This window comes from Bombina bombina, chromosome 3 (genome assembly GCF_027579735.1).
Source record: "Bombina bombina isolate aBomBom1 chromosome 3, aBomBom1.pri, whole genome shotgun sequence".
In the NCBI taxonomy this organism is placed as follows: domain Eukaryota; kingdom Metazoa; phylum Chordata; class Amphibia; order Anura; family Bombinatoridae; genus Bombina; species Bombina bombina.
The window spans coordinates 1,082,839,802-1,082,855,091 of NC_069501.1; the positions used below are offsets into that span (position 1 = coordinate 1,082,839,802).

At 39.8% G+C, this 15,290-nt stretch overlaps 1 protein-coding gene across 1 annotated transcript in view; it reads left to right on the forward strand.

The window, feature by feature from the left end:
- Nucleotides 1-1,301: 1,301 nt before the first annotated feature.
- Nucleotides 1,302-15,290, forward strand: part of RNASEH2B (ribonuclease H2 subunit B) — a gene marked incomplete in the record, with an annotated part of 120,315 nt that continues 106,326 nt past the window's right edge. Inside the window, 1 exon segment of the mRNA XM_053708378.1 lies at nucleotides 1,302-1,740. Coding sequence (XP_053564353.1) covers nucleotides 1,680-1,740 — 61 coding nt within the window.

Below are 15,290 nucleotides of genomic sequence, written 5' to 3' on the forward strand. Positions count from 1 at the left end.
GTTTTCCTCTGTGAAAAGCACAATTGGGCAGAAAGAAGCTACTACCAGGTGGCAACCGGGCCATAGAACAAGCTATTGATGCTGCTGTTCATTCCTGGCAGACTGCTTCTCATTCTGTTTTGCATATGTAAATATGACCCTGGGGATAGTCTCCCTAAGGGTGATGGGGGAAACCAGACGTGGACTCCTTGCCCAATGTGCTTAGAGGGATATGGCTGCACCTCACTGACGAGGCCCAAAGGAGGCCGAAACGATCGTCTGGGGTTGTCATGTTCCTTGTTCAGAGAAGAATTGCCTGGTATTTCGGGGCTGGACTGACCATGTCGGCGGGATCAGACTGATATACTACAGGAAAGTTTTCCTCTGTGAAAAGCACAATTGGGCAGAAAGAAGCTACTACCAGGTGGCAACCGGGCCATAGAACAAGCTATTGATGCTGCTGTTCGTTCCTGGCAGACTGCTTCTCATTCTGTTTTGCATATGTAAATATGACCCTGGGGATAGTCTCCCTAAGGGTGATGGGGGAAACCAGACGTGGACTCCTTGCCCAATGTGCTTAGAGGGATATGGCTGCACCTCACTGACGAGGCCCAAAGGAGGCCGAAACGATCGTCTGGGGTTGTCATGTTCCTTGTTCAGAGGAGAATTGCCTGGTATTTCGGGGCTGGACTGACCATGTCGGCGAGATCAGACTGATATACTACAGGAAAGTTTTCCTCTGTGAAAAGCACAATTGGGCAGAAAGAAGCTACTACCAGGTGGCAACCGGGCCATAGAACAAGCTATTGATGCTGCTGTTCGTTCCTGGCAGACTGCTTCTCATTCTGTTTTGCATATGCATTTATGTTATGACAGAACCAACGTTTAGATAAACTTTATTAAACGCACATAATGTTTTATTTGTGTATTAAAATGAATTAACGTGCAGTGCCGTGCACAAAACACCATGAGCAAATAGGGAGTAGTATTTAAATACAACAAAATGTAAAGCATGATTTGAAAAAAAAATAAAAAATAATGGAGAAAATGTACTGATTTAAAGAGAAAAAATAATAGTTAGAAAGCATTGTCCAGTCAGTTGTTTCAGGTCATTTACAGGCTAATCCCGCATGAATTAAATGCAGACAAGATAAGGTAGCAGTTTGCGCGGTTTGCGTAGCTATCTGCGCAGATTTTTCAGTCATGCTGCGAGCCTGCGTGTCGTACGGGCGTGAAAATCAGATAAATAAAACACGTGAGTGTGCTAAGGTAACAACTGATAATACGTCACCGGAAGTGACGTATGTATACACATTCCTATGGTATACCAGTTTCTTTAGAACACCGTATGAGGACACATGATAATAAATGAGGAAACTACTAGTGAATCGTACTTCCTGCAACAACATGACGCTACTGGTTGCTACCATGTCCTGCTGAAACCCAGGAACGCAACATAAATAGAAAGTTTATATATACTGCTGCTAGTTGTGTTGCACGCACGGACTATAATTGCAACAATATAAAATATAACGCTGTTTAATTTCCTCCCAGCAATTACGAAGCATTCGCCGTAAAGGCCGCAGTTAACTTTACGTTGTAGAGTTTTTCTCCCCGCCCATTGTCCAACACACTGAGCGCCGAGTTTGGTTAGAGGTTTCACTTTTCTGGCGCGAGAGAATTGCAGGGAAGCTGGCACCATGACATCCAAGAAAAAACGACAAAATGTGCAAAGTGACCAGTGGGTGCTGGTGGCACCAGGTGCGTGTGCCCGTGGGGGGGGGGTGCAGGGTCACCACGTTACAGCCACAATACATATTTTCTATACTAAACTGTAGAAACGTTTTGACCCCTAAGCTGTGAGAACTTTCCAATGCTTTGCTAATGCTAAGCTATTCATTACTCCTCTATCAGCAACAAATGGGTTAAATACATTTTATTGCATTGGCATGGGGGTGTCACTTAGTAAAGGTATACAGGAGGTGGCTGGCTGTATTTGTCACTTTACTAAATTGCCAGATCGCCTCTAATTTTACCATTTTGTGCAATTTACTTATTACAATAACCCCTTAGTGACCACAGCACTTCTCAATTTTCTTAACGTTTGGGACCAGGGCTATTTCTGCGGTTTAGCTGTATAATTTTCCTCTTACTCATTTACTGTACCCACACATATTATTATATACTGTTTTTCTCGCCATTAAATTGACTTTCTAAAGATACCATTATTTTCATCATAGCTTATTTTTTACTATAAAAAATGATAAAATATGATGAAAAAAAATGAAAAAAACACTTTTTCTAAATTTGATACCCAAAATCTGTTACACATCTACAACCACCAAAAAACACCCATGCTAAATAGTTTCTAAATTTTGTCCTGAGTTTAGAAATACCAAATGTTTACATGTTCTTTGCTTTTTTTGCAAGTTATAGGGCAATAAATACAAGTAGCACTTTGCTATTTCCAAACCATTTTTTTTCCCTCAAAATTAACGATATTTTGTAACATTGATATCTGTCAGGAATCCATGAATAACCCTTTACATGTATATATTTTTTTAGTAGGCAACCTAAAATTGATCTATGCCAATTTTGTTATATTTCATGAAACCATTTTACCGCCAAATGCAAACAAATAAAAAAAAAATCATTAACTTTTTCACTAACTTTAGGTTTCTCACTGAAATTATTTACAAACAGCTTGTGCAATTATGACACAAATGGTTGTAAAAGCTTCTCTGGGATCCCATTTGTTCAGAAATAGCAGACATTTATGGCTTTGGCATTACCTTTTGGTAATTAGAAGGCCGCTAAATGCTGCTGTGCACCACACTTGTATTATGCCCAGCAGTGAAGGGGTTAATTAGGTAGCTTGTAGGTTAATTTTAGCTTTAGTGTAGAGATCAGCCTCCCATTTGACACATCCCACCCCGTTTCCTCTCTGACCCCTCTCTTCCCTCCCCCACCTCACAATTGTCACCGCCATCTTAAGTACTGGCAATGTCTGCCAGTACTAAAATAAAGACTTTTTTTTAATATAATTTTTTTTTTATATATATATAATGTTTAGATGGATCCCCCCTTAGCGCCCCCCCCAACAGCTCTCTAACCCTCCCCCTCTACCTATTTGCCGCCATTTTGGGTACTGGCAGCTGTCTGCCAGTAACCAGTTTGGTCAAAATTTGACTTTTTTTTTATAATTATACCCCATTTTTCTGTAGTGTAGCTGCCCCCCCCCTCAATACCCTCCCAGATCCCTTTCCCAATAATTTAATTCTTTATTTCCCCCCTCCCTCCTTCACTCTATACTAGACTCTGTACTATAGCGCGCGTGCCTGCTCTCGACCTCGCAATACTGCCGCAACCAGATCCCAGCTGAGAGGAAGTGAACCAGTGATGGGCTGCCCATCCGCCTCCCTCGTATCCCTCCCACGCCACCAACGATCGGCACCATCGCTGGTCGAGGCAGAGAGGCATCACTGCAATACCCTGAAAGTGATCACGATCGCTTCCAGCGCTTGAAACCCCAGAGGACGTGCCAGGCACGTCCTCGGTCATTAACTGACACTTTTTGTAGGTCGTTAAGGGGACAGTATACTATAAAATTGTTTTTCCCTTAAAGGGATACTAACCCCACATTTTTTCTTTCATGATTCAGATAGAGCATGCAATTTTAAGCAACTTTCTAATTTACTCCTATTATCAATTTTTCTTTGTTCTCATGTTATCTTGATTTGAAAAAACAGTAATAAAAGGTTAGGAGCCGGCCCATTTTTAGTTCAGCACATCGGTAGAGCTTGCTGATTGGTTTGATACATTTAGCCACAAATCAGCAAGTGCTACCCAGGTGCTGAACAAAAAATGATCCGTCTCTAAAGCTTACAGTACTTCTTTTTCAAATCAAGATAGCATGAGAACAAATAAAAATTGATAATCGGAGTAAATTAGAAAGGTGCTTAAAATCTCATGCTCTATCTGAATCATGAAAGAAAAAAAATTGGGTTTAGTATCCCTTTAATGTGTTTCCAATTACTTTTTTTTACTAGTTGCAGAGTATAAAATGTATGAGATTTGCTTTTTTAAGGGTTATTTGTGTATATGAATTGGTCGATTTTGTGTTTTGAAGTCAAAACCTAATAAAATGGGTTGAGCTTGTAGGTATAATCAGATCTCATTACTTTATCACATTGTGTACATATACATGCTTCTTTATCTTGTATCTGCCCATAAACCAATCACCAATACTTGGAGAGAACAATGGAAAATTAACATTTTATTACTTTATCTCTTCTATAACCCACTGGGAGTGTAATTTCTTCTACTGGCTGTGTTAACACAGCTTGGCCTTGAGACCAAAAACTTTCAGGATGGGTGGGGATACCACAGGCTAAATCAACTTTTTCAAATGCAAATATAAGGGTAATGGAAATACTTGTAAACAATTTAATACATTCCAGCAGATAAAGTGGATCATTGGGAACAAATTAAAGGGGAGAACATTTTTGAGTAAACTGTCCCTTTAAGGGGTTAAAGGGATAATAAACCCAAATTTATTCTTTCATGATTCAGATAGAGCATTCAAATTTAGCCACCAATCGGCAAGTTCTACCCAGGTCTGAACCAAAAATTGGACGGCTCCTAACCTTACATTCCTGCTTTTTCAAATAAAGATACCAAGAGAACGAAGAAAATTTGATAATAGGAGTAAATTAGAAAGTGGCTTAAAGTGAATGTAAAGTTTCATGAATGAGTGCCCGGCTTTTAAAAATGCTATTAAAAACAGGGGCACTTTCATTCATGAAACTTTACATTGCAGCATTTTTTTTTTTTAAATACTTACCTTTTTCTTTAGCAAACACAGACCGCATTCCTCCGCCCGAATCGCCTCTGTACTTACCTCAGTAATGACGAAACTGGCTTCCTCCAATCATGGCGTGCACCCCAGAGCGCCATCTCGCGAGGCAACGCCATGATTGGAGGAAGCCACTTTCATCATTGAAGTGCTAAGTACAGAGGAGCTGCGCACGGAGGATCGCGGTCTGTGTTTGTTGAAGAAAAAGGTAAGTATTTAAAAAAAAATAAAAAAAAATCGCTGCAATGTAAAGTTTCATGAATAAAAGTGCACCTGTTTTTAGCTTTGCAGATATTACTCTTTTTACAAATTGAAGGTTTGCGGCAACTGTGTCAAGCAAGTATATCGGTGCCATTTTTCCAACATATATACACATAAATATACATGTATACGCATATAAATACACGTCTTTCTCACATCTCATCTTGGATGTCCTCTCACTACCTTAAGCTAAATCTCTCCAAAACTGAACTCCTTATTTTTCCCCCTTCCTCCATTGTCTCCACCCCCAAAATTTCTATAACTGTTGATAATTCCATAATTACCCCTAACCTGCATGCCCGATGTCTTGGGGTCACACTTGACTCAGATCTTTCCTTCACTCCTCACATTCAGTCCTTGGCTAAAGCCTGCCGCTTCCACCTTAAAAACATCGCTAAAATTAGACATTTCCTTACACAAGATACAACCAAGATTTTAATCCACTCTCTCATCCTTTCCCGCCTCGACTACTGCAACTCCGTCCTCTCTGGTCTAACTAGCTGCCGCATAGCTCCTTTACAATCCATTATGAATGCCTCTGCCAGGCTCATCTTCCTTACTCGTCGCTCTTCATCTGCTGCACCTCTCTGCAAATCCCTTCACTGGCTTCCTCTTGGCTCTAGGATTAAACATAAAATCCTCACTCTGACATACAATGACCTCAACTGCACTGCCCTTCCCCCATATCTCAGAACTTGTCTCTCCCGTCCCCTTCGATCAGCTCAGGTTCTCCTCCTCTCTTGTTACTTCCTCACATTCCCGTTTACAGGACTTCTCCAGACTGGCCCCCATCTTGTGGAACTCCCTGCCTCGCTCCATAAGACTCTCCCCTAGTTTTAACAGCTTCAAGCACTCCCTAAAAACTCTACTATTCAGGGATAGATACAACCAACACTAACCTTTCCTAACTCCATTGCTTTCCCCTTGAACCCCTTAGAATGTAAGCCTATGGGCCCAGCTGTTTACAGATCGCTTCATAAGAGCCGACTACAACCGTGCAACTCTCGGCAGGGCCCTCTACCCACTTGACCCCTACAAAAGCTATCCTGTACACCGACTATGTTTACAGCGCTGCGGAATCTGTTGGCGCTCTACAAATACCTGATAATAATAATAATAATAATATGTATACACACATATACATGTATAAACACAAATACACATATATACACAGCACCATAATTTATTTTGCTTCATTTTTTAAATATCCTTATTTGAAGAAAAAGCAATACACATGGTGAGCCAATCACATGATGCTTCCAATCAGCAGCTAGTGAGCATATCTATATATGCTTTTCATCAAAGAATATCAAGAGAATAAAACTAATTAGATAATATAAGTAAATTAAAAAGATGTTTAAAATTGCATTCTCTTTCTAAATCATAAAAGAAAAAATGTGGGTGGCATGTCCCTTTAATAGACAACAGTATAGTGTAAATATAACTTGTATATGCCCTGAGAAACAAAAAAAATTGTGTGACTCACTTTATTGCTATATTCACTTTATCGCGGTGGTCTAGAACCGAACCCGCAATATCTCAGAGGTACAGTACGTCTGTATTTTTAAAAACCGGGCACTCATTCATGAAACTTTACATTCACTTTAAAATTGCATGCTCTATCTGAATCATGAAAGAAAAATTGGGTTCAGTATCCCTTTAAGAACTGGTTACCTAATTTTATTAAATATCCCTCTTCAAAACTGAGGCAAAAATAAATTAGTGTTTCTAAGGAAAGAAATATAACAATACAGCGGGCAAGTCAATAAAATGAAATAACTTATGAAATATCTGTTGTATTTGTCATAAGGTAAAATAGACGTGGTAATTGATAAAAAAAAATTGATAAAAAAACCACCTGGCTAGTCTGATAAATACGTTTTGCAATTCTAAACTACATCTTGAATAAAATAGCCCGTAAAAGGCAGCATAAGCAGGTATGTGAATGCAGCTTCATAAATTAGCTATTGAGTGATTGTTTGGGCACAGTAGACAGTGTTGTAAATTTAATTAGTTGACCTTTTGATTTTTGCCAGCCTAATTAAAACTGGACGACCTCTGTGGCCACTAAGTCTGAGTTTTATCTGCCCTTTTAAATTTGCATCTTTTATTGCAGAGGTTGACATGTTTTTTTAGAATTTAGAAGCCAGACACACATTATTAGGGTGTCCTATAGGTGTGCTTGTAAATAGCCATACATTAAATAATCAGCAAAGTTAGGAGCCTTTCTGGTTTCCAGGATTTTTCAAGCACTGTCTGAGTTTAGCTTAGGTCAGCGGTTCTAAACCCAATTGAACTTAAAGGGACAGTCTAGGCCAAAATAAACTTTCATGATTCAGATAGAGCATGTAATTTTAAACAATTTTCCAATTTACTTTTATCACCAATTTTGCTTTGTTCTCTTGGTATTCTTAGTTGAAAGCTTAACCTAGGAGGTTCATATGCTAATTTCTTAGACCTTGAAGCCCACCTCTTTCAGATTGCATTTTAACAGTTTTTCACCACTAGATGGTGTTAGTTCACGTATTTCATATAGATAACACTGTGCTCGTGCACGAGAAGTTATCTGGGAGCAGGCACTGATTGGCTAGACTGCAAGTCTGTCAAAAGAACTAAAAAAAGGGGCAGTTGGGGGGCGTGTCCGAACTGTATCCTGGATAGGACGCATTTTCTGTGGGCTCCAGCGGAATCTTTAATAATCCGCCGGTTATTACCTTCAAACAGCAGGAGTAAGAACATATTATATAAAAACACTACAGTATTGGCTACTGTGGCTCTATATCTTTCTTCTCTGGCTGTTTTCGTGACACTGGGGGCCCAGATCGGAGCTTAAAGGCCTAAGGCGGCGGCCTATTACCACTAGGCAATCATCCCCCCCCCGGGGTAGAGCCGGGTGATCAGTGCTGTCAGAGCAACCTGACTTACTGAGTCTCTACGACCCATACCACTAACTGGACTGAGGGCTAACAAGTCATCTGGAAACAATCTACTTTGGAGGTTCTTTAGGACGGGAGCAGAAATAAATCATGGCGGGAGAGAACTGCCTAACACTCATGGAGGACATCCCGGCAAAACTTGCATCCCTTATAAACAGGCTCATAGAGTCTGCACCTTACGATTACCTGATAACCAGACTGCAAGCGGCAGAGGAGGACAAAGAGCATCAGACGGAAAAGCCTGTAACTACATCAGCGGAGCAGGATATGAAACAGCGCTTCAGCCCAGGAGCTGCAGCAGGTGTCGAAACCCCACACTCCGCATATAACAAGGAAGGCACCTGCGACATGTTTGCTAATCTCAAAGACAGGGAGCTGCTGTTCAACACTAAGGGCGCGTTGCGCAACTATCAGGCTGAAATACAATGCCGTCTACCTGATTGTCCGACTTCTCTGCTCACTAACCCGACAACTCTAGCAGATTCACAACTACACCACATGGCCCTGCTGAATAAAATGGAAGTTAACATTTATATTACTACACACGAACAATGGCACCACAAGGGCTTTTTCCCTGTTATTCAATAATTACAGACTACATAATATGTATTTGTGGAACAAATATTACTTATATAGGGAATGGTGCTAATGCATAAGTGGATAAATTTCAAAAGACTAAGGAGAATCACACAAAGAGTGTGGATATCTCCTGGAAGTATGCACCTGAAAGCACTCTCAGCCTGAGAGTGCTTTCAGGTGCATACTTCCAGGAGATATCCACACTCTTTGTGTGATTCTCCTTAGTCTTTTGGAAGTTAACATTTGCACGCTACTGCTGCAGGCCATTGTGGATACAGACCCATTGCTTCGGGCGAACTCCGCATTTCAGGCGACCGGCGGGGGAATGAAACCCCCTGATGAAAGACAGATAGCCACCGGACCAGTTGACTATATGTCTGTGAGACACTTTCTTAATTGCAAAGTTTCGCGGCACTCCCCTCGCTCCTTGGCAGTACCGACTCAGGCTAGCATAAGTTTTGAAATAGGATGAGGGGACTGTTGAATGAAGTGTAAACCTTCTATAGTACGAAAATTTTGTTGCACTATATATGATATGTTCGCAGGTGCCTTTGTCTATTTATTGTTTGCTGTTTTTTTTTGTTTTTTTTTTGTCTTGCAAAGTTCTTAAGTTAAAAATGGTTCTATATATGCATTTAGGTAGAAAACAGGTATAATGGGTGGCTGTTACCATTGTATTAAAAGGGAACACATCCCTATCACATGGCTGATGATGCGGTCGGCTTCACTGTGTAAATGTTGAACATTGTCTTACTGACGTTAATGGCACTCAGGCTAAACACCCATTTCAGAGCCTCGCGCGCGGCAGGCGGCCGCAGCCGCGGGTGGAGATTCTTATAAATATAAAATTCGTACATGAGCCGCCACTGCTTATCAGTCTATCTTTGTATCAAGCCCCCAGCTATATTTAAAACCCTGCCCTTCCCACATCATTAATCAACTTCACGTCCTACTTATAGTTTACTGCAGTAAATTTGCAGAAAATTGAACGAAAGCTACTTCAATGGTGGACCTCATGTACATATCTTCTATGCAACAAATAGGATCATATTAATGATGTGGCAGCACATTTATTTATCTGTTATCTCTCTCTCATACTTATTCCTCTTAATGTTTCACACGTGAGGAGTAGCTCTATTTAGCAAAAATCTCCCTATCCTTAAATATATATGCCACTTACAAAATCACGTCCTTCAGATGCAGATAATAAAAAAATTAAAAAAAACAAACCCTTGCCTGTCCAGATATGGCCTTTATAATATCACATTTTATCTTGATATATATTTTATTTTTCAAAATATGCAGTTGGCATTTAGACAGATTAAAAATAATGCTAATACAAAATGAGGGTAGATGTCTATTATTATGCAAACACAATTAGGCTTCACAAGACTATTGCATTCTGCCTGCATTTCTCATCAGAATGTATACCACACATGTATTGGAATTCTTTTGTTATATGTGCAATCTTTTAAGTTAAAATTATAACCCCTTGGACTCTGAACTATATTACTACATAGGTCCAAAAGTGGCCTTACATTTTGTTATTAGGGGATGAAAGATGAGGACTTTTAACATCCACTACAAACCAGAAATGTCTTGAATACCTTATTCATGTTCTTCACTTGTGTTAATAATGCTTTTTGACCTCAATAAAAATATTAATTTAAAAACAGAAAAAAAAAAAAAAAAGGGGCAGTTTGCAGAGGCTTAGATACAAGATAATCACAGAGGTTAAAAGTATATTATTATAAATGTGTTAGTTATGCAAAAACTGGCAAATGGGTAATAAAGGGATTATCTATCTTTTAAAACAATAACATTTCTGGTGTAGACTGTCCCTTTAAGGCCCGGTAAATTTTAGCCGGACATGTCCAGGGCCCTGTATTTGATGCATTGGTGTAAGTGTGGGAAGACAATATATACATTCATTGGTGTCAGTGGGCTGGTATCACTTAACCGCGATGCCCAGGTTCAGTCCTATCTGCTCATTATCTCACACTGTCCACCCTCTGAACTGCCGCTATATGTGCACACACACAGGTGTTGTGGCACTCTGACAGGCCTGCCTAGTATTTCTTATGTGTGGCGTGGCAGGCCTGTCACAGCTCGCAGTGGGGGAATTTCAGGTGGTGGCCCACCAGGAGAGGTGTCAAGGCCCAGTACTGGGCTGTGGCCCGGCTGTTGAAAAACCAGGGCTTAGATAACCCTACAACTTTAAGTGTTTTATTGTCTTGGTTTGCACTACCTTCCACATTTTAATGTTTTGGTTTATTTAGATCTGCTATGTGTAACCTTTTCCTATCACTTTTTTTTTAATCAATGGGCCACTGAATCAATTTTTTGAAATTCGGTTAGGTTTGTATCTAGCATACTAGCTTGTATGAACAGCTGCAAAGCAGTTAAAACATAAATCAAAAGTCTGTTTTAGCCTTTTTTTTTAAACACAGAGATCAGCACCATATTTGCAGTTCTGATTTCTGTTAAACTCATTAAAGGGACATTAAAACCCACATTTTGTATTTTATGATTCATATACAGCATATCATTTTAAAGTGATGGTGGAAATGTCACCTATTTGAGGGGGAAAAAAAAAACTTTGCCGTGGGTGGCGGGAGTCGCTTGGGTTAGCAGTGAAGCCGCGGCGAAATAAAGATAACTTCTACACATTTTTTTTAACTTATAAATGAAGGTCAGCTTTATTTTCAGTGCTCGCAAATCCTAGCGTTTTTGAAAGCTAGGATTTTCCATCACTTTAAACAACCTTCCAATTAACTTCCATTATCAAATTTGCCTCATTCTCTTGGTATCATTTGTTGAAATGCACTACAGGGAGCTACCAGAACACATTGAGTGAGTCAATAACAAGAGGCATATATGTGCAGACACTATACCGGCAGCTAGCTTCCAGTAATGCATTGTTGTCGCTGAGCCTACCTAGGCATTATTTTCAACAAATGATACAAAGAGAACTAAGCAAACTAGATAATGGAAGTAAAATGGAAAATTGTTTAAAACTGAATGCTCTATATCACTGGTTTTAAAACCTGTCTTCAAGCCTCCATAACAGGCCAGGTTTTCAGGATAACCTTGGATGAGAGCAGGTAAAATAACCATGGTTACTAATCAGCTGATTATTTCACCTGTGCTTCATTTCAGATATCCACAAAATGTGGCCTGTTAGGGAGGCCTGGGGGCAGGTTTGAAAACCAGTGCTTTATATGAATAAAGATCATTTTGACTTGCCCTTTTAAGTGTGGACTGTACACAGAGCATACCTACCAATCAGTGCTTGTGTGCATGAATACATAGCACTCCAATAAAGTGTTAAAATAAGTATAAATAACCTTTTTTTTTTTTTTTTTTTTTTTTTTATATTTAATTGTCTTTATTGAATTTTATAAATAGTACAGTACATTAGTTCGCTCATGTAATAAAAGCAGTTCACTTGGATAAATGCAGTACCTATACATTGCTCATAGCTTCATAAACAACTAATGCACTTCTTGGGTTGATTTTAAGAATAACAAAACAATAACCAAACTGTATAACTTACCAAGTCTCTCTTGTACGTGTTCCGTGTCATACTACGAGGGCCCCCCGCACAGCGTGTCTTTGTCAGATCCCCCGGACCGGCTTGTTTATCTCTCTAGCCTCCAGGTCGTGGAAAAGTGGGAAAGGTCAGTTCTGTCATGTTGTTTCTATCTGTCATAAGTCAAATAAACTTTTCATGTCACACTCGTATCTTGTGAACACTTCCTAGTGTTAAGAGGCATCTTATGTTGTAATTCATCCCATATAAATTTTAGGTCGTGGAAGAATGCTATTTTGTTAGATTTAAAGTAACCATATTCCTCCATGGACAGGGTGTCTTTCATGAGAGCCGACCACTCCCCAAATGATGGGCATATTTGAGTTTTCCACCCCCGGGCTATTAATAGTCTAGCTGTGTTTAGTGACAGCTGGATTAGTCTGCTTCTTAACCTACACTTACATTTTGTGGGGAGATTCAATAGTGCTACTTCTGGTTCTAAGGTAAAATGACTGTCTGTGTCCAGTGTGTTGCTAACCTGCTCTTGGATCTTTTCCCAGAAGGGTTTGATTTTGGGGCACTCCCACCAAATGTGGAGAAGGGTCCCCCGCAATCCGCACCCTCTCCAACAGAGTTCAGATGAGGAAGGAAATATACTCTTCAGTCTTGAGGGGGTGAGGTACCATCTTGTTAACAGTTTAAAGTTAGTTTCCAAGTATTTTGTGGAGAAAGATGACTTTCTGATACTCTGAAAAATATGATCCCACTCCGTCTCTGTTAGTTCCCTACCTAGATCTTTGTGCCAACGGTCAACATAGTCAGGTAGTCTCCCTTTTTGGGCTTGGATCAAGAGTTTCCTAGCTAATGATAAAGTGTGATGTGCGGGGAGGTCAGCTGTACAGGTCATTTCAAATGGAGTTAGGTGCCTGGTCAGCAGTTGTTTCTGTGGGTGTGTTTGTATGAGGTGGTGTATTTGGTTATATTTTAACCAGTTTGTAAAAGCGCCGCCTAGTATGTCCGTTAATTCTTGCCTTTGTTTAAGTTTCCCATCTCTAACCAATGAACTAAGTGGAGTTGTGTAACCCATCTCCCACATATTTGAATTTGTTTTGTCGAATCTGATTCCTCCCTTCAGTTCTGCGTTTGGGGAAATGGGGAGCATAGGGGAAATCGTTGTGGAGATGCCTGAGTATTTTTTAATAATACCGTCCCATGTATCGAAGACATGTGAAAGTAGAGAATAGCATTTTAGCCATGGTGGTCTATTCTGTTTTTCTATCCAACATAAGGCCCCGGGGTTGGGTGTATGCAAGATGTGGGAGTCCATTGGGATCCACGCCTTCCTATCTTTGTTTCTATGCCAGTCTATTATTCTTTGAAGGCTCGTGGCTTGGTAATATGTCTCAATGTTTGGCAATCCTAACCCTCCTTCCCTCACGGCTCTGTACATTGTTAGTTTTTTGATTCTGGGCTTTATTTTCCCCCACACAAACTGATTCATGATTTTTTGGGTTTGATCTAATAAATGGCGTGGAAGGGCTATAGGTATTGCTTGAATAGCATAAAGTATTCTGGGTAATATATTCATTTTCAAAATTTGAATTCTTCCCCACCATGAGAATGGGCGATCTTTCCAAGTTTGTAGGTCTTGTGAGATTGAGTTGATAAGGTTTTTAAAGTTCAATTGTAGAAGGGATTTGGGGTTCTGGGTTAAGTAGATCCCCAAATATTTAATGGCTTTTGGTTGATGTTTAAATGGGCAGTGATCTAACAGGGATTTAAACTTAATTCTAGAAAGGGAGATGTTTAATATTTCGGATTTCCGTTCGTTTACTGAAAAGTTAGAAAATTCCCCAAATCTTTTTAATTCTTGTAATACTGCGGAGGTGGAAGGTTCTGGGGAAGATAAAGTAAAAAGGACGTCATTTGCATACATCGATATTTTAAAGTCTAAGGGACCTATTTTAATTCCCGATATTAGTGGATTATTCCTGACTCTCTGTGCTAGCACCTCCATACTGATGATAAACAAGATTGGGGAGAGGGGGCATCCTTGTTTCGTTCCATTACTTATTTCAAATGGGTCTGAAACCAGGCCATTAACGCGTACTTTTGCTGAGGGGGATTGGTATAAACATTTTATCCTACGAATCATCTTTTCTCCCACCCCTATCTTACCCAGTGTGGCGAATAGAAAGTTCCAGTTTAGGCGATCAAACGCCTTTTCCGCGTCAGTTGAAATTATAATCATTTCAGTATTGGTTGTTTTAGCGTATTCTATTAGTTGGAGTACCCTAATAGTGTTGTCCCTCGCCTCCCTTCCCGGGACAAAACCAGACTGGTCTGTGTGAATTATTTGAGGCAAGATTTTATTTAAACGATTGGCTAGAATTTTTGTATAAATTTTAAGGTCCGTATTTAATAGTGATATGGGTCTATAATTACTTGTAAGTTTAGGGGATTTGCCTGGTTTAGGTATGACGGTAATGTGGGCTTCAAAACATTCTTTAGGGAGCTGTCCAGATTCGTCAATTTGTTTTAAAAGGGCTAGTAAGTGTGGTGCCAATTGATCTCTAAATTGTTTATAGTATTTATTAGAAAACCCATCCGGTCCTGGGCTTTTATTGGATGGTAGGCTATCTATCGCTTCTAAAATTTATTTTAGGGTGATTTGGCTTTCTAAGACTTCTCTATCATCTGGTTGTATCTGAGTCAGGTCGGATTCCTGGAGGTATTGATCTAATGTATTATTCTGTGGTGTCATGATGGGCTTAGGGAGGTTGTATAAGTCTTTGTAATAATCTTTAAAAGATTGTGCTATTAATGTAGATTCTACGATTTCTGCTCCTCTGTTATCTGTTATATTAAAGATGTGGTTGTGGAGGGATTTGCGTCGTAGGGCCCTGGCCAGTAGTGTACCTGCCTTATTCCCTCCCTGATAGTATAGTTTTTGTAGGTATAATGCTTTTCTACATGCTTCTTTATTTAAGTATTCCTTTAAGAGGTCTCTCGCTTTGTTTAGGTCTATAAGAGATTTCTTCTCTGATGGGTTATTTTTGTGGGCTATTTCCGTTGTTTGGAGGTTTTGTAGCAGTTGTGTATAATATGCGTTTGCCTTGCGTCTATGATTGATTTTGTCTCTCATAAA